Genomic DNA, 20,614 nt, shown 5'->3' with positions numbered 1-20,614 from the left:
CCGTTATGAATGTATACAATTGACTGAGTCATCAACAACAAAACATTTATGCACAATTTAATTACATTTAATGGTTTCCATTTTTAGGCACATTTTAATGTAAAGTAAATGCTACAGTGTAGTCTTAATGAAAATATCATTCACTGGAAATGTACATCATCAAATGTAATATCTCTAATGTAATATCTAGTTATGGGTCTCTTGAATAAATTCCCTGCATTTTTCAGTCGTTTCAGTAGTCATTGATCTGTGTTTTGTGAGGGGGAAAAAAATCATTCAAATTCTTTACTGCAAGTTCAGGACACCGTATTGCGTCGATCTTAAACAGGACAGAGGACACGGTTTGTGGGCACAGCAGTCAGCATTACTAAGGCAACGGAGAAGAAGACACGAGAGAAAGAGCTAATTTTGTTCCATCCGGTTTAATTCTTAATTTCCAGGGTTGTGTGAAATATAGGAGCTGCATCATTTTACACATTAAAAGCATAAAACAAATATGCATTGTTTTCCAAATATTGTTCAGAAAAAAAAAAAATCCACCCCCCTCCCCCCACCCAAAAAAAAAATATATAAAAGAATAATAAAATATAATGAAAGGTTTGAGGTAGCTAGTGACATACTGCGGAATGGGAGTAAAAATTAGCTATTTATCTAATTATTTGTTCCACGCAAGACTATAGTTATGCCTTGAAGTCATAACTCTTAAGAAAGGTTTAACTGAGTGCAAACTTTTATGGTACAAACATGTCTCCAAAAATTTTATTAAAAAATAAAACGCATCATCCCTAAAAGCATTCCTCAGTGACACTAGCTATACAATTCAAAATCAGCCAATGGATCATTTGTAATTGTACAAAATGATACACGATTGCCATAGCATCCAGTATCTGAAATTGAACCAAGTATACAAATTGAATAAGTATACAATAATGCATAGGACTGAACTGAATTTATACTTCACCAACAGTCTGTACCATCTCTCAAGTATTTCAACTGCCATTAAGTTTCACTGCACCAATGCAAGACAAACGACAATAAAAAAAAACAGCTTCTTGTGTGATTACAATTCTCTTTGACAAGGCGTGGCCCTGGGCTAGTTTGGATGAAAACGGATCACAGACTTGCCAAAGCGTGATTTCAAAAGAGTAGATCACCAAAATTGACTGCGTTCTGATTGCTGGATATGGGTTCAGTAAGTATTAAGGCTAGTACTTACAGTACAGGGATAAAATTCTCTTTGAACTCACCCAGATTGATCAGTAAACACTGAGATAATTGTCTCTGGGGACCCAGTATTTGGCTAGCATTTGACTACTCTCCCCTCTTACGACCCACCACAGTGCAAAGGCTGTTCATGCGTGAACTCCGTTCCCCAGTCCTCCGCTTCAAGCGAAACTGAAATATTTATGTATCCTTGACCAATCAGAAAATGAAGAAAAATCACCTCCCTGACAGCACGGTTTCTGAAACCGTGAGCATTACCGGGCTCTATACCGCTGGGCTCGCGCGGAAGGTGCGGAGCCATAGGTTTACAATATTGAATTTCCTCTGAAGCCATAGGGTTATGGCCCAGGTGACTGCATGCATACACGGGTGCAATTATCAGTCTCATCTCGCAGTTTTTCCAGCAAGCTCGTTCACAGGTTTTTGAAGTCATGGTGCAAAACCATCAAAGGACAAAAAATCACAGATGGGCTGACATCGAACCGCCTTGGGTGTTTGCTTAACCCCAACGGTCCCTCCAGTCATTGCAAACGCAGTCTGGTTCTCTGCAGATGTATCTAATAGGCACTCGTCTTCTCTGCAATGGCTTAATAAGACCCTCAAACTCTCCTCCTCCTCTTTTTTTTGTCCTGCATGTTCTGTTGCCATGGCACCCGGATCCTTCGGCCGTTGGCTTCCTCTTTCTTTCGCTCCTCTCTTCCCCGCTTCTTCCGAGAAACAGCTGCAAGAGCATCGCGCTCGTTTTTATTTCTTTATTTATTTATTTTTTAAACCAACGCTGCACAGATCAGTATATGAAATGGATGGCTCAGCCCATTCTGTGAGCCCCGTGTCAATCCACGCACACACTTTAAAGATCAGTGAAACCTGTTCAGCATCTGCACAGCAACAGTGATCTCAGAGATCCGCTGTGTAGCTGAAAGATCTTTTTTTCTTTTTGTTTATTTTTTTGGCAGCTTCTGGGAGCCCTTGTTAGCTGGACTTGTTAGCAGCAAAAAAAAAAAAAAATGACTCGTGAATATTTTGTGTTCAAAACGGACTTGTTATTTGTAGGCATATAAGAGCAATTATCTCCATTAGCTCCATAATCATCTGTCACACCGCAAGAACTGAACTGCTAAGCAGATGACTTGCACACACTGACTTTCAATAAGAATTCAACCAAACAAAAGGGCTTAAAATCATACTGTTCTAGCTTTTAGTAGAAAACAGAGTATGAATATATTATTTCTAAACTTAGTTACTGACTTTTGAATAAACTTTATAAACTTCACACTGTAACACCCTACCTCCATTTGTTACCACAAAAGGAAATAAAAAACAACAAATACATTTGCACAGCCAATTTAAACCTGTAACTAATATCACAAAAATACTATAGACCCATTTCATCCTGAAACAGGGAATACAGCATGATAGCTTCTTGGGAGATTTCAGCACTTTTTCTTTAAGTGGCAGGACCAAAAAAAAAGGGAAAAAAAAAACGATTCTGATTCTCATTTGACAGATTCCATATTCCACAGCATAAAAACACTGGAATAACAACTTCCATAATTATAAAACCCATGATCAAATCCTTGTTCAATATAGCAAAAAAATGTGCAACTTCTGTGAACTCTTTTCTGGAATGGGTGGGGGGCGCATGGGGGGGGGTGTGCGGTGACCTCTGTACTTTGGTCCAGACAGAGCGGAGTTGTGAAAGCCTTTCCGATATCCGCGGGGTCCTCGTGGGCCGGGGAGAGAGCTGGTTTGTTGGGGCGTGCCCCCCACCCCCCTCGCTGGTCAAACGGTGCTGTCCTGCAGGAGGGGCTCGAAGTCCTCGTCGCTGCAGGGGGGCGGGGCTTCGCTCGGGAGGCCGCTACTGCCACCGCTGCCGCTGCCGCTAGCTTTCCGCGCGCTACAGGTCTTCACCGCCAGTCTGTGGCACTCGGGGATGAAGGAGGCCACCGCCAGGGCCAGCAGCACCGTGCAGGCGCCGAACAGGAAGGGGGGGCCAGGCACCGGCATCCTCTGCAACGTGGGGGGGGGGGGGGGGGGGGGGGGAGCGAGAACGACGACAGGTCACCGCGCAGAATCAGTGAAAAATACTATAGTAATATTTTTATTCCACATTCAAGGAGCAAGTGAAAATGATTACCAAAAAAAAGGAAGCAAGGCTGAACCACTTCCCTGTGATTTCTGTGAGTGGTTAGGGTTTAGGTTAGGGCTGGCTTTCTGCATTTCTGCCACGTGGTTTGAATGGGAGGAGATTTGGGGAGGTACGGTATGCTCTGTGGCGCTAGTTAGCGCTCGGTGTGCAGAACCAAGTTCAGATGAACTTCTCTTTTCAGAGGCCCCCTCCCGGGTTTGTCAAAGGGCATGTTTGCTTTCGAACACCCAGGCCCTCAGAAGCTGCAGGCAAAAACGGCCCTGGAGCACTCAGCAGTCTTTAATTCCACTGTGTGGCTTTGCAAAAATGTTGAGCACTTTGTCCACCCCCCCCTCCCCACTTCCCACTTCCAACTGTGATTTGGAACCACAATTCCCCGCCCCCCCATCCGATTATGTGCTGTGGCACTAGTCTCATTCTAAGACGGCAAGCCAGGCCCCTGATTTACCCTCGCCTTAAATAAGCTGGAAAATGTAGGACAGCAGTGTGATGAGAAGAGTTTGAATTGGTTTACACTTACAGCCCCCTGCAAGCCCTACCACCTCTCCCATCTCACCTCTCCCTTATTCACCTCCTCAAAGCTCATCAGAGTTTCTACTTAGCTTGGTTCTTCCTGAACGATTGGAATAGCACTGCTGCCAAGTTTTATTAACCAAAGGTTGCAGCGCCCACTAAAACCGCCAGAGCACCGGGTCAGAAAATGCATTTGGTCTGACGACCTGCAATTTATCATCCATCAGTCATGGAAGATCAGGTGAAGTGGTCGAATGCATAAGGAGTATCCATTGCTAATATCCGTCAATTCAAAGATACTGAGGAGTAAAATTGTTGTGGGGAACACAACAGACGTATAAACACTTTGTGATATTTGGTGCTAATTTTTGGTATTCTGAAAGCACGCTTATTGCACACGCATACAAAAGCACGTATCTAAAAATCATCAATTTCGCAATCATCTTTGATAATAATGCAATTGTCTTGGCTAATGAAATGAATTCTAATGAACAAAGCAGTGCTTTATACCATTGATTAACGTTAATTTGGGTTACAAGGCAGGGCCTGTGCTTGGGTAGTAAGCACAAAGAAAATTCAACATTGAAACGACACTGCTTCTACCCCTTTCCCCCAGTCTCCCTGTAGAAGTTCTGGGTACCCTAGTGCCCCTTCCACTAGCAGAAGTTTCACTTCAACTGGCCTCATCCTAAAATGGCCGCTCATGAACAAACGGTCTATTTAGAACTGAGAGTGTTTTTTATACACCCTGCGGCTGTGAGGTTGTGGGGAACTGAGGAATGAAGAACACACCAAGAGGCGGTTAGCACGAGCTGGCGGACAGGCTGGGCAGTCTTTCCCCCTCACCATTTCCTTCGGTCAAAGGAATTTTTGATGAAAACGAACGTCCGCTAATTAAACTCATTAATCTGCTGACGACAAATAATTATCCGGAAGATTCCAGAAAAATACACACCAATGATCCACCATGTTTTCCTTCCACGGGGGCTTGGAATACTGTTTAACGTTTGTGAGGCTGGACGGTCTAATCGTCGTACCTTGTCGGTAAGATTCTGGAGGGGCTTGGAGCCGTCGGTCTGGACCGGGTTGTCGTTGAGCTCCACGTTGAAGAGGAAGAAGATGAACCCGTAGAGGGCGGGGCCCAGGCCGTTGCACAGCCCGCGGATGCCGGTTATCATTCCCTGCACCACCCCTGAAAAAAAACGGGAAGAGCCGCCAAACTGTTACCTCAGCGCACGCGCCAGAAACGTCGCTCTCAGTCTCATTAAAAACCCAAACGTGAACACGGCCCCATCTGTTCAGTTTGGAGATTACGAGGGCAGCGTTACCGCAGCCAACCACACGCTTTGGCAGAAGATGAACGATCTGGTGGCAACATTCAATCAACAGTTTTTTTTTTGTTGTTTTTTTTTTTGTTGGAAGCACCAAATGTAGAGGAAAGCGGAATGGCTGTATGAAGCGAAGCCAAAGGGAACTAGATCTGGTAAATCTCAGATGCTTTGGTATGAAATGACAAACACTGACATTGTTTCACATTGCTGTTTATTTTTTATTTTTTGCCAATCTCACTTTGAATATCTGGGGGTCAAATGCTCAAAGGAAATTCAATAAATGTAGTCAACCATCTAAAATATCGTTCTGAAAAAGCTTATGGTCAGACATATACCCAGCTCCCCAGCAATGAAAACACTATATTTATCTATATTGGGCTTTTAAATTTACTTTTGCTTTTACATTTCAGAGGGGACAGATGAAAAACACAAAGCAAGGCCTGCAGAGTAATTTGTCCTGAACAGATCTGTGTACGGAGTGCAAGTAAAGCGGAAAACCAGGGAAATTCTCCTCCGTGCCGCAGAGATAATGGGTAATTTACAGTGAACTACAGGGGCAAGAGACCGCCCTCACCGTCTGCATTCACATCAGCGCGCTCAAAGGTCAGGGAGAGCCTCAAACTGAAAATACGGTGCTGCGTAGAGCCCTGAAGGAAGATTAGCGGTAACAGACATGGCGCACGTAGCATCTGTCACATCACCGCCACGTAAACATGGAGAAATCAGGGATTCATTTTTTTTATCGAGTTTGGCAACGGTGCTTATAATTCTCCGGAATGTTTTTTTTTTCCCCCCATGCTGCCTTGCTGCTTTGTGATCGTGACCTTCCCATTCGCTGTGGCTCTGGTGTGCACTCTGGTGATTGGCTGAGGCAGAAATACAGGACTGGGGGGGCGGGGGTGGTCTTACCCTGTTGCCCTGGATCAGCGCTGCGGGACACCAGCGCACTGACCGCTGGGAAGGTGATACTGGACATGGCGGCCACCGCACCTGCCGCCCACATCATCCTGAAAAACACAACCCGCCAAAGGTCAAAGGTCAGCCCAGCCAACCCAAAGCATCTCCCATTGCATGCATTTCGTAACAGCACCAACAGAATTCAACAACATTTCAATCTGTGCATTTCACTGCATAATAACTTGAAGGATACTGAATTTCTTGCTTAATTATAAGCATATGCATCAAATCAATATAAACTCCCCAGCATTGGTTTAGTTGAGTCATAAAATATAATGTCAACAACTGCAATGCAATCTAGTGATGATAAAGCTTGGCCAATGAATATATAGATGCATTCAAGGAAGGATATAGCTCACAAAGAGAATACTACACAATTGAAAATTGTGCATAAGCTAAAAAAAGTTAAAAAGCAACAGTTTATATGCATTGTAATCTAGTACAATCAATAGCTGTAAAACTAAAAGTGTAACCAGGAACTTTCACACTGATGGTCAACTGCAAAATGTATTTACAATTGAGATAAATCTTGGTGGAATACATGAATATTTGACATTATATTGCAAATACTGGCTTGAATACTATACACAAGTTAATGGTCACAATCTTCACACAGTTCAAAAAAAACCTTCAAAGAAAAATCTTTGCAGAGAGTCTTGTACATGAAACCATTCAGTCCAAACTGCAGTCGAATGAGCTTTGTCCATGATCATCACAGTGCAGCACAAAAGGCCTACATTACCACACGCTTCATACATCCCTCTTGTGACCATCAGGTGACTGGCCATGCGGAGACGCTTTGCATTTCAAATCCCTGATTATGCTTCTATTAAATCTGCAGCATAAATCGCTCCTGACTGCAGTGTGCATGCATTTTGCAAGGAAACATTTTGCTAGCAGAACAGCAAGAATTCGTCATGATTTTTTATTTACTTAGACAAGTATACATTTTAAGCCAAAATAGTCTAAAACAGACTTGATATTCTTGCTCAAGAAGGAGCAGATTTTTTGGTACAAAGTTTGGATCGGTCACTAAAACATTTACGCATGACAAGCATGGACACATTTATTGCGACAAAATCTATTTTTTAAAAGGTTAGTGCTTCAGCAAGATGCAGACTGACTTATGAATTATGATTTAATAGGCTGCTGCTCATTTCCAATCACGCATGAAATGGGAAGTCTGGACCCAAAATAACATCAGCCATCTATAGCCTCTAGACCAGTGGTCTCCAACCGAGGTCCTGGAGAGCTACAGGGTCTGCCGGTTTTTATAGTGACTCTGCACTTCATAAATCAATTAGAGCAGTTGATTACACAGTTAACTCAACTCACCTGCTGTCTTGGGTCTCAATTGGGTGCTGATGTCAAAGTGAAAACAAAAACCAGCAGACCCTGTAGCTCTGCAGGACCAGGGTTGGAGACCACTGCTCTAGACTAATGACCATCTTGTTGTCTTGCTGGCCATTATATTCAATTATACAGATCAACAGACATGTATGGAGTACCCATATCTATTATATATATATTAGGGGTTCAACATCGATATGTTTTGATGCAACAAAATCGATCATAATGATTCTAACAATCAATTTTGGAAGTTACTATTGATTCCAGCCACTGCCCGACATCAACTGCAGCCAATCTTCGACTGAGAATGACTTTCACTGAAGTCAATGCATGAACGTCATAGAATACACAATGTATTTATGGCAGGCAATTATTTTTCCTTTATTTTTCCAGTGTAATATATAAGCTGGCACAAGGCAATTTTGGCTTGAAATGTCAGCATTTGCTGGTGCAATGCAACCGATATCTTGCGACATCACACAAAATGTGTCTGTTCTTGAACACGGAAGCTAAAAGACAGGCTCTTTCTGACAACAAAAAGTCGTAGAATTCAGTGGGCATCTCCGACAACAGTCACCCCAGTGAATAAAAACTGGCAGCGAGCCAAACAAATGGAACTTAAAGTGGGGCAGTTAGAGGACTTTGGCTCTGTGCTCGGTGTGTTAATGAGAAAAGTTGGTCTTCAAATCTGAAGAAGTAGAGTAGGGGGGTTCAGCACAGTTCACTGAGAAACATTACGCAACAGGACAGTCACCGCCTGGCTCTAAACTCAGCCAAGCATGCCGGCAGATTATATTCGTAACACGGGTATCAAAATAGATGACATCGAATGTGTTCAAAGCAAACCTTGGTAGTGCTGATGTTGGAATTACCCAGACATTTTATCAAAGCATAGAAATGACTTTAAATTGTACCTTTTTTTTTTTGTTCCTCAGGAATTAGCAAGACCAAAGCAACAGAGACTCTCCAGAGAGCCAGCGCTCCGGAGAACGGCATCATCGAAAACCATTCTCGTCAGAGAAATGCTTCAAAAGACACCTGCCTCTCTGGGATCTCAACCGTTCATTTTATATTCTCCTTTGAAAATGGTTTTCAGATTTAAGGAAGATAGTCTCAGAGCACTTTATATGTTTTCTCAGGAACCCTTCAACATTATTACAAAGTTGCGTAAGACTGTCTGCAAAATGCTTGCAATGCAACGCAATGAGACTCACCACGGCTCTGATCCAAACCCGTACCAGGCCAGCTGGAATACCTGAAACCCAAGTCCGAGGAGCACCGTGTTCTTATTCCCAATCGATCGCATTGAAATTCTCAAGAAGGCCGTCTGCCAAAAGAGAGGCGGGGTGGGGGGGTGGGTGGGTGTATTTTCACATAAGCCAAAAAAAAAAAAAAATAATAATCAACTGAGATACTGTCCCTTCAGGTCCATAAAGACCTTACACATTCTGCTCCACATGACACACCACGGGATACACTTTAGACCATCTTGGATGGGAAGCAACTTATTTATTTATTTATTTTTAAAGAAATGTACTAGGTTCTTGGTTATACAAGTTCATAGGTATATGTTTGACATTTTTATCATGCAAACAAATAAATAAAAAAAAGACTAAAAGTTGTAACTCCTCCAGAATATCCTGTGCACTGATACTCAGGAGGCACACAGAGACTGAAGATGGGACCGACACGCACCTGAGCCACGATCGACAGGATCCCCACCATCGCTATGAACCCCGCGATCCTGGCGGACGAAAAGCCGATAACCTGAAAAACAGACGAACATCACGACGTCAGACACGGCGAAGGACGAAGAGTGTCCCAAGAGGCGGCATATGACAAGATTCTCTTGGGGGTGGGGGACTTTGCCAGAGTATATTTTGATTGTTCGGGGGATGTTGGCTTTCACATTAAAAGCATGACAACATTAGAGCGCTCAGTATGCACAACAAACATTTCACTGACTTATTATTTACTTATGCTTATTTATTTCTTCTCAGTTAATACAAAAAAAAGTGTTACATGGGAATACATTTACCATAATACAATTCAGAATAATGTGGCGAGCTCGATAGTATTTTAGATGTAGAGTATGTGCGGAGTTCTTGGCCAGCTTGGCTGATACTGTTATTATAAGGGAAAATCTATCATTGGCGCAGCACATGTCCGGGCGTACGCTGGCCGTTTAAGAAATGTGAAGCTCGTCACAGTACCGAGCCACAGTACTTTCACACATCCGTGCTGCGCTGGCTAAGGATGGAGCGCTGAATTATTTCCAGGCCTCTGGAACAGCCTGAAGTTCAAATCCGGACCGTGCGCACGAGGTATATGGGCACAGCCGGCTAACATTCGAGCTTCATTAACTCTCTTAGAACCATTCAGGCTTGCACCAGAGACCACAGGCTCAGGTCTTCAGGCAGCTTTTTGTTACGGAAAAAACGGGATTTCCCGAGTTTCCCCAGCGTTGATCAGACTGCGACTTGTGCTCTAAAGCTGACATCCTGGCGCTTCAACAATGTGGACAGGAAACCGCACAAGCGCCATTGTAACACTCGCATTGAGAAACACCACGCGAACGATAGGAGGACAAAACAACATCCATACAGCTGACATTCAATAGAAAGTGCAATATGATCAAGAGCTATTTATGGACAGAACTCTGAACTGAACTGAACTGAAAATAAGAGCATTATGACCGCCAGTCTTTCATTTAAAGGCAAACTCTTGCATCACTTTGGCCTGACCAGTCCATCATACATTTTAATCCTGGGCTGCAATGTTCATTAGATAAAAAGTAGAGCAATTAAAATTTGAACATCTAATAATAATCTAATATACTTCAATATGTGAATAAAATAAAGTGATGTTTGGATGTCGGAATCCAATAAATGCATACTTGCTGTACCAATCATCAGACTGGAAAGAGCACGATTTCACATCTGAATGACAGCATTTTCTTTTCTTAGCACAACTGTTGCCTAGCAAGTACATTTAATTACACCTACAGAGAGCTGAACATTACTTCATTGCGATGCCAATTAACATGTCAGGATACAACACACTCCTTTCATTTGAAAGTTTGTCCTTAATATTGTAAATGCACTTACCACACTACATTTAAATTTTTTTCCTTTTTTTTTTTAGAATAGCTGTTAAATATGCCTTCAGAGTTATTACGTTGTCAATTAAACTCCCAACACCTGAAGTGCGATTCTCCCTAGCTAATGCTGTGCATGATCCTAAAAACCGATTCAATTTCACGCAATGAATTTTTATGAATACAGCCCTCCCTAGACACCATGCATATTTTATAACATCACAGTACAGACCTCATCATGGACATACGGCATTCAGAATGATGTAAATAAGTCTGTGATGATGAGGGTCTGCAGACTCACCTGTCGTAAATAGAGGAAGAAGCTGGAATATTGGCCTGCTTCGGGCAGGTAGGACAGGAATACTGTGATACAGATGAGTAACACTGTAGAGTCCTTCCCCACTTTCCTCAGGGACTGCAGACAAGAACCACATTCAAATGAAGCAATTTTGTCATTTAAGAAATTTTCTTGAATATCAGCACTGAGATTTCTCATATACGGCCATTTTTAAATATTGAAATGTGGTGGTTGAAAACCATAAATGTACAACGGAAGATCTTTACATTGTGGAAAATATGTAAAAAAACAACAAAAACACAATATACGAAAATCACAACCATAAAGAAATGAATGGCTTTAATCTCAGATTCAGTGTGACCTCATATCCTGTAATACAGGCACTCACAGCGAATGGGTCGGCCTGTTTCCAGGAAATGGACGTTCCCCACGAACTGAGCCTCATCTTCTCGGGCAGGGACTCGGGCACCGCCAGGAAGACGAAGCAGATGTCGCACAGGGAGATTATGGTGGCCACCAGCACCACCAGGCTGTCCCCGTATTTGGCCGAAAGGTAGGCGCCAATGGCCGGACTCGTGACCAAGCTCGCAGCGAATGTGGCAGACACCTGAAAGCAGGCGGCAATGGGTTAATCTACAGTCACGTGACACAAAAAACCTCATAGCAAATACACCCATTTACATTACAAACCTACGTTTCCATTTTACTTATAATTCCCTTTTTTTATACAAATATTTGAAGAGCCAGATGCATGTACTGTAAATGGACTAATAAAATTAGTGACGGGTTAATTTCCACACACAAAAATACTATAAATCATAGTGCCTGGAGCAGGCTATACAGCCCATTTTAGCTTGTTTTCTCCCCTTTAATGTGTAACAACTTTCCATTAGTGAAGATCTGACTCTACAAATCCCAGCAAGTTCTTTTATGCATTCACACCCGTCAATCGGAGAATGTGTGCACTCTTGCATCTGTGCGATAGTGTAGTTTCTGCCATAAATACTTGAGGAAGTTATGGGAGGAGGGATCGTTTTAACCGCAGAAGCACCCTTACCAGTCCATAAGCTGCGCTTCTTTCATGTTCCTCCGTGACATCTGCCACGTATGCAAATATCACAGAGAAGGTGACAGAAAACATCCCGGATACAGAAATCAAGGCAAAGTACCACCTGTGGAAAGATTGAAAAATAATCATTATGGATTCTGATTCGGTCTAAGCACGACCACTTTCAACAGTTGGAGCAGGATGGTAAAAAATGTTTGCACAGCTGGCAAAGTTGCCAACGGGTGCTTGGAGTGGATGAATAACCAAACAGAAATATGAAGCTCCCGCTCCTCTGTGCATTTCCCAAAGCTCATAGTTTATCGCCAAATGGAAGAAGATGAAGGGTTTTTATCAGGAGACCCACTTCAGAGCACTGCATTTCTAACTTTCTAGCCAGTCCTGCCATTATAAATACACCTCTAAGCTTAACTGGAAAAAAAGGTGTGCCTTCAAAGGAAAAAAACTAAACTAAACAAAAACAAACACCAATGGAAAAAACATTTCCAGAAACAGCAGGCTCAAAATGAATAATGCAACAACAAATCAGATACTAAATAGTTCCTTTAAAATATAACCAACAAACAAATAATTCCTATTCATTCCTAGAACACAGACACAGAACATGGAACACAGACATCTCTGTCACAATGAGGCTGCAGTTTCCAGGCAACAGCCGCTCAGAGCCAGCGCATGAGGGGCATGTGACGGTGTGCAGGGGGCTCGGTGATGGCGGCCAGCACCTCTTACCATGGGCTTATTCTCATGAGCGGGATGGGGGCGCAGGTGAAGAACACAGTGAGCAGCAGGAAGGACCTCCTGCCCCACGTGTCCGACAGGGCACCAATCAGAGGGGCACTCAAGAAGGACAGCAGTCCCTGCAACAGAAAAGGGGGGGGGGGGGGGGGCGGGAGCTCTGATGACATCACTTTCTGTAAAACCTCAGCGTTTACTTGAAGGGTGCAGGGGCAGGAGGAAGCTCATGTGGTTTGGGGAAGGGAAGCACAAAGGGTGGTTTACAGCTCACATGGTCTGCCCGGGCCTTTGAAGAGGGGAAACTAAGAAGGATTAGTCCACTCAGACGTTAAATAACTCGATCACCTCCACAACCTCCAGCAGACAACAGCTGAAGTCTATTGTAATCAAAAATAAAGTTTCTATCTAAGGAAAAAAAAAACAAACATAAAACACTTAACTTACTATAGGGGATCTTCATTCTACTATTGTTGCTGTGAATTTAAGTTTTATATACTCTTTAATGGCTTGTCACAACTACTGAATGTCAATGTAGCTCAAAATATACTCCAGTAACCTGGAGGTAAATGTAGCACTGCAAGCTTTTGATGATAAAAAACATATTCCAAGACGTGTAACAGGTAAATTATCAGTCTGGCAGTTTGTCTTCTCTGTAGTCACATGACCCAAAGTAACTGATCCGCTTTTCGTCCCTGCCAACCAGTGAGCATCAGAGGAGAAGTATCGCCTGCAATCATCTAGTGCCACATGTTCACATTTCCCCTTTACTCCTGAACATGTCTATCAACTGGCACCTTGGATCTTTATAGTCAAAATACGGAGAGGAATCTTGCATCATGCCATCTTACTCTTATCAGTCATCAACAAACACTATGACTTTGTTAGTTTGATGCAAGGAAATATCAGACCACAGCTTGGCACAATGCCAGCACTGCAAAAATATAACAGAATACTAGTCTGAACAGACCACTTTATAGCTACATAACCACATGATTTTGTTCTGAAGGCAAACTCATATTGATCTGAAAACTACTGCTGTATGCCAACATTTTAGCACTGACTTTTCAGCTTAAGGAACAACTACAATGCTACTGACTGTTCTGTGCCTAAGCTCCTGTTATATGCAAACTTGCCTATGATATTGCTCTGACGAAAAAACTGTCCAATAAATACTCCTTTTAATAACAATCAAATAATAATCAAGGTAGAGCAGTCAAAAAGCAGAGAACCACTGTAAATATTACTCAAGTGTACTCATATTAAAGTAGACTACATCATAACATAGATTCAGTTTGATCACATCACAAACCCAGGCATTTCATATTAAACTTCCAATTATATTCAGCAGCCACCTTCACTACACAAGACGCTTTGTGAATGAAAGCTAAGTCACGAAGAACCATAAATCTACAGAGGTTTCGCCAGCGTGTGCCTTGGCAAGGACGTTACGACAGAGTAATAGCACTGGGGAATCACAAGAAATTGTAACTCTTTAACTGTGTTGGCATGGCAACGCAAAAAAACGTATAGGCAATTGTTATTGTCTTTAGAAGATGTCTGACGACCCCACACATAAGCATGCCTCCACAGGTTAACAATTCACAGCATGGTTTCTAAATGGTAAATATACACAGTCTGTACAAGGTCGATGTTCCATCACACCATTTGAGCAGCGCTTTGTGGAAACAGGCTTGTGACTCGAGTGGAGGTTCTCTCTCCTGGATCTGATGAATGGTCTTATACAAAAGCAATTCTCTAATTTCAAAGAGGCTACTGTTAATACGGTTTCAGCCAATCAAAGCAGATCTCTGTTCATGTGACCTGCGATATCCAACACTGAATTCAGGGCACCAAAAATTTGAATTGGAAATTTTTTTTTTGATTACATTCCCCGGAACCTTCTAGGCATGGGATCACAATGTTATGTTTTCCAAAACATGTGCAAGATATATTTAACCTTTAACGTGAATAACATTATCTGAATATCTGATATGCCGACAGCTGTGACCCTTTGTATCAATAACCTATCAACTATCAAACATGTGTTTCCTTATAATGAAAATCTTTAAGATACGAGAGGAACGTCAGACGAGCACTTAAATATTTTGGCAGGGTTGCTTACCTTCACTCCCTGGATGAGACCGTTCATTAGAAACGTATGGTGTGGAAACGTCTCATGCAGAACCTGAGTAATAAAAACAGAAAGACAGTGTACTGTAAGATTTTTTTTTTTTTTGAAAGTATTGCATAAAATTCTCACTACCAGTATCATATTTCCGGGTTAGTGCTGAGAATGACATCAGTAAGTTGTTTTGTGTCCCAGGTGAGTTACTCCTTGTCGTTTCCATAAATTGAAATTAAAAGATTTCGTTGGGACTTGTTGTTCTGGGGTGCGCCATACTGGGAGTAAATTTGTTTGACGATGAAGTGAAACCGATAATCACATTGACTTTCCACCAAGCTGTCAGGGCCGTCGAGATTACTGAGTTCTTGAAGCGGCCATGTTTGCTTAGCGACTGAATGAGGGAAGGCAAGTCAGTTATTGAAATTATTTTAAACCCATCTGCAGGATTTCTGAAATACTGCAAATGTTTGCTTCTCATCAGCAAAGGCCATGATACTTTTCAAGACAATTCAGAGAGGTGTACTTCCCTAGTGGCATTTAAATATTGACAAACTTTAATTAAATGAACATAATTTGCATTTGTAAAGTGAAAGCATTAATAATATGTTAATGATCTTGCTGGGAAATGATCGATTATGTAATCTGACAAATTAAAAGACAGCTTCATAAATTTCCCTATAGCTTCACTTCCAAATATCTCTCAAATTCCAGAAATGAGAACATTTACATGCATAAAAGCTGCACCATCTGGATCAGTTGCAGGTGTTTGTGAAGAGCACACACACCACAGCCTCAGTATGGCTAGTGACAGAACTTCCACACGTTCCTGAAACTGTTTGTAAATATTTAATATCTTAAGCTTTCAAAAGGACCAATTTGTGATCTGGCTTCAAATATATAAGTAGACGTATTGTGTAAAATCCTAAAATTACTATTTCCAGGAGACTTAGATAGACTTGAAATATTTGCAGCTAATAACATACCTCTGCTGACTATTTAACTTCAGGGATTAATTCAGAAATATTCAGTGTACAGATGAACATTCTTATTTGTAACGCCATTGTAATATTTACCTAACGGAAGCGCAATAATGTTGGGGGCAGTACCGTTATCTGTCCTTAATAGCTTTAAATGAACTCATCGGTATCAGCCGATAAGCCAAGACCGATATGGCTGATATGATGATGTGGAATTAATGCGCCAGAGAGTGATGCATTTTATGTGCGCCTAATGCTGTATATTAGGTGAAAATGCCATGCTCAGAAAGTAGCCATGTCGTAGTCATCTCTTGTTCATTTTTAATTCATCATTTTTATAAGCCAAACACAAACACAGAAGCAAAGTGACACTGAGACTCAGTAGCTCTCCAGACTCATCCTGCCCACAGCCATGCATATTTAACTAGACAGGCAGACACACCTTCAGTTAACATAAGCTCGTGAGTTCCTGGAAGTAAGCCTGCACTGCTCGTGCTGAGAGCAAAACACTGGAGCTCTAATTAAAATGAACTGAGAATAACAGACTTTTAGAAGGCAAAATAAAACTTCCCCGATGGTGTTCTGAAACTTGACTGACGACTGTTACGTCTCATATGAAAAGCAGATGCATATACAAAATTTGTAATGTGTAAGAAAATATGTGCATTTCAATAAATATTTTCCCAAGACTTCTGGACCAAAACAACCATTGTTACATAATGAAATTTATGTTAAAAAAATTGACCAATGAGGTTTTCTTTGAGATAAATCACCTTGTATTGCTACGCAGAAGTCAATGGGCAGCAAGCTCTTTTGCCCTCAAGTAAGCGCAGTAGAGGCTGTTTCCCATTACTTCCTAGGCTTCACCGCCTGGCCCCTCCTATCCTCTCTAGCTCCTGTGTACACTCTATGATCCAACCATCAGCTCACCAGCTTATTCCTGGTGAGGGTCACGGGGGGGGGGGGGGGGGGGCTGGAACCTATCCCAGCATACATTGGGTGTGCCTATCCCAGCATGCACCCTGGACAGGTCGTCAAACCACACATTCATTCCTTTGCCTACAGGCAATCTGGACTCTCCAATTAGCCTAAACTGCATGTTGGAGGAAGGAAGCCCATACAAGCACGGGGAGAACACGCAAACACCACACAGAAAGGCCCTGGCCAGGATCTGAACACAGGACCTTCTTGCAGTGAGGCGACAGTGCTACCCACCGCACCACCGTGTCGCCCCTCTAGACTCAAGCTCTCCGCTTAATAATAAAGTAAGCAAGCTGAAATATTCCATGAGACAAATATAACTTGGCTGCTGTTTGCTTTTGTGCTGTAATGTAAAACAGGGAGGGCAGGTGGTGTAGTCCAACACGACCGGCCATACATCCGTTATTGTTATCAGGCCCCAGAATTTCCATATCGCGCCTTCCTGATTTATCTATTCGACAGCAGAGCAATGGCCGTTCTGCACTGACAACAATAAGCCGTTTTTTTTTTTTTTTTTCAAAACGGCGTGTGCACTTACGGTCAGCATCGGAGTCGTGAGCAAACCCCAGGCGAAAAACTCCAAGAAGATGACCACCACCGCATGGCTCACGCTGGCTTTGCCCAGACCCTGCAGACAGGGGGAGGGAAAAGAGGAGGAGAGAGAAACTGGTTAACATGGTGACAGCTCTACTCACTCATTAAATATAATTTACAAATTAATATGAAACCACCATAGTCTAATCAGCACATGCATTAAATCTTCAAAGGCATAATCCAAGAGACATAAAAAATGGTACTGCAGTCATATTAATATGCAATGATAATGATTTGCAATATTAGATAAGCTTCCACAGTTGGCCTAAAACACATATAGTGACACACAAATAGACATCTCTGAGGAAACTGCACTTAAACCAAAGCAAGGTGAAAAGTCTACAATAATAAGAGAAGGATTCTGCGTTCAGAGGTTCAAAATGTTTAGAATACGATTTCAAATGGTAAAAGGTTAGACAGAGTCAATAATAGTTCATTTAAGCGGTTATGTAACAAAATCATTCATTGAACAGAACTTAAATCAAAGCAGGTAACAATTACACAATGGTTAATGCGCTACATAAAAGGGAGGTGTGTCTGGACGGCTGTTTCTTTGAAAAAAAACTGACACGGATGGGTTCTTAATTCAGTTGGGAGATTTAGGACACTTCTTTCGGAGGAGATCCCATCTTTATACAATGTGCCAGCCGAATCTTCCTCGTTCCCTTTATTTGTACAATGCAAAGTAAGCCAGATCGGATAGGTTATTTGATTAACCAAATTAATTGTGGAGTCAACGTCTCAGTGTCAAAGTGTTGTTATGCGCTTTCCAGGGGTTGGAATGTCGGTTCTGCAGAAGCTACGTTTAACAACAAAAGACATCAAACTTTTCAACAACTGTACTTTTTCACGGTGGGCGGGGGTGGGTGTGCATTTCCGCGTACTGGCTCCTTTGAAATACTGCATCATACAAAGTATACGTTATTTCAACATACAACATACTTCCATCGAAAAGCAGCACATACGTCGGGTGGTTACGTGCCACGATTATGACTGCATTTGGAAGTAGGTTTTAAAAAAAATTAAAAAAAATAGGCTAACGCTGATGAAATGATAAGTTTCGTTTTTAAGTAATAAACGTTCATGGTGAGAACTGATGAACAACGCGTACATTGTGGGTCCCCAAAGGAATCACGTGACTGTCCATGGTATGTAAACTAACATTTTGTACTAATGAAGGCGTTGGAGTTTCCACCATGAAAATGTGCGGATGTTAGCCAACGGCAACACACCAAGCTACTCACAGTCTACTACAAACTTGGACTCGACGAAGTTCTACTACTCATAGTACTCTACGAACTTGGTACATGTTGTCATGTACCAAGACTGTAATGTCAAACGCACGAAGTATAACTTCAATCATGTTTCACAGGTAGGCTAATATAAAAATAGTAGGCTAGACTTTTCTTTGCCAACTCTGTCGCCTACTCCACAACAGTTTCAGCGGTTCAGGACACCGCGGGATTTTTATGTAACAAAGCCATTCCAGAGTCTATAAACTTTAGCACACATAGGTTAGTTAGTTAGCAGTGACCCACTGTTGTCTGATGCTACGTAGCCTATCTACAAACTTATCGCTACATACTTACATACACACACATAAATAAATAAATACTGCTTTTATTTGATCCTGTAAAAAGATCATGATATAAAACAATATGCATTATTTGACAAGACTCTTTAAAAGACTAAACTGAACCATAAGGTCATATACATGACCATCTAGTTTTTCCGCTATACCCAAAGAACAGAAAGCCACGCAAAAACGAAAGAGTAACTTAAAAAACTGGATTGGGAACTACAGCCGTGACGACCATTTTTACGCGTGCTTCCTTTTCAGCTTCTCACCCTCGCTAGCATGTAGACTGGCTTTGAAAACAACAGCTCAGGCTTTTGATTGCTTAAGCTTTGATAATTAACTTCATAAATGTCAACACCACTGCGATGTAACAGCTATTTCCGCAAAAGCATTTGATTAAACTTGTGATTCCGGCGTTTAGCGTAAGTCTCAGAGACTGACAGAATGTGCATCGGAAAAGCTGCAAATCATTCACTTACAGGTTTCCCATCTTTCGTGAGCATTCTTTTGACCAACATCATGCAGTTGGTCTGCTTTTTCTCCTGGGTCATCTCACATTTTGACGGTTTTATAGAAAATCCATGTTGCGTGGATGTCTTTGATGTTCCCGGTTCTTCCAGGTTGCCTTTATAGGGTCGCTGAGTAAATATATACTGGATCTAGCTAATTGAGTACTGCGGTAAGTCTCTATCTATGCATTCCTGACTTTTCACGGCTAACTCCAACACCACCGCCTTCAACACGCGACCGGAAACTACGTGTCTGCTGAGAATGACGTCTCATCACCTAGCAACCACTGAAAAAATGAAGTTAATGCCTAAAATTATAATAACTACATAATAATAGAAGAAAAGAAGTTGGTGACAGCAGCAGCCTGCTCAGTTTACACGTTGTCACTTGCCAGCAATTAGTGTTAAACGTGAACTAACTGCCAAAATAAATTCAAGTTCTAGCAACTGGCTTCAAAATTGTTTTAAACATACATAATGTGGGATGATTCACCCTAAAATGAATGTTAAACATTTTTTAATTGAACGGAAGTCTTTGAAAGTGGAAGATTCTGTTTTTATAATCAACATATATATTTAAAATGATAATTGAATGCTGTATGTGCAGCTACAGCCATCAACGATTTAATCTTTCATTATAACTGTGAAAATAAATAAATTCCACAATTTCAAACCATTTCACATATCAGTGCCAAAACAGGTATGCCACAAAACTAAAATAATGAAGTGCAGCTACTTTACCAAAGAAAATTTTTACCAGAAAATGAAAAAATGCTTTCATGAGACCCAGCAAACATATTTACCTTTTGCCACCTGCTAGATCTGCCCCAGATGATGTATGCTTGCCAAATAAAAAGGGAAAACTGTAAAAATGGCACAATTTAATAATCTGTGTGGTCTCAGGTGAGCTGTGCATATGTGATATCAATGGAAGACATTTATTTGTTTATCAGTGCATAGAAAAAAATCTAGCATAAGTACTCCTACAGAAGCCCGATTCAACTACTATACAATCCTCTGACACCAGTGTATAACCTGTAACAATTAAGCCAGCACACTACTGAGAACCTGCTGAAGCCCCACCTCGATTTCAGTTGTTCTAACCCTGCAGTGACTAAGCCTGACCATG

General features: G+C 41.7%; 1 protein-coding gene across 1 annotated transcript; it reads right to left on the bottom strand.

Moving 5' to 3' along the window:
- Nucleotides 1-403: 403 nt before the first annotated feature.
- On the bottom strand, nt 404-19,746 carry mfsd14bb (major facilitator superfamily domain containing 14Bb). Its single transcript, XM_035435802.1, has 12 exons — nt 19,456-19,746; nt 17,342-17,431; nt 14,843-14,905; nt 12,715-12,842; nt 11,977-12,091; nt 11,308-11,526; nt 10,923-11,036; nt 9,220-9,291; nt 8,739-8,851; nt 6,127-6,224; nt 4,924-5,078; nt 404-3,234 (listed from the first exon to the last, which is right to left on the bottom strand). The coding sequence occupies exons 1-12, from the start codon at nt 19,525-19,527 to the stop codon at nt 3,007-3,009; spliced, it is 1,467 nt and encodes a 488-aa protein (XP_035291693.1). The 5' UTR covers nt 19,528-19,746; the 3' UTR covers nt 404-3,006.
- Nucleotides 19,747-20,614: the final 868 nt, after the last annotated feature.

Source organism: Anguilla anguilla, chromosome 10 (assembly GCF_013347855.1).
Source record: "Anguilla anguilla isolate fAngAng1 chromosome 10, fAngAng1.pri, whole genome shotgun sequence".
Classification (NCBI taxonomy): Eukaryota; Metazoa; Chordata; class Actinopteri; order Anguilliformes; family Anguillidae; genus Anguilla; species Anguilla anguilla.
The sequence above is the reverse complement of the archived record's forward strand: the minus strand, read 5'-3'. Positions and strand labels throughout refer to the sequence as shown.

Coding starts and splice junctions, on each gene's coding strand:
- mfsd14bb (XM_035435802.1), bottom strand. CDS start 19,527: ATGACCCAGGAGAAAAAGCAGACCAACTGCATGATGTTGGTCAAAAGA. Junction 14,906..17,341: donor TCACGACTCCGATGCTGACC/GTAAGTGCACAC, acceptor TTTATTACTCAG/GTTCTGCATGAGACGTTTCC. Junction 12,092..12,714: donor CTCATGAGAATAAGCCCATG/GTAAGAGGTGCT, acceptor ATCTTTCCACAG/GTGGTACTTTGCCTTGATTT.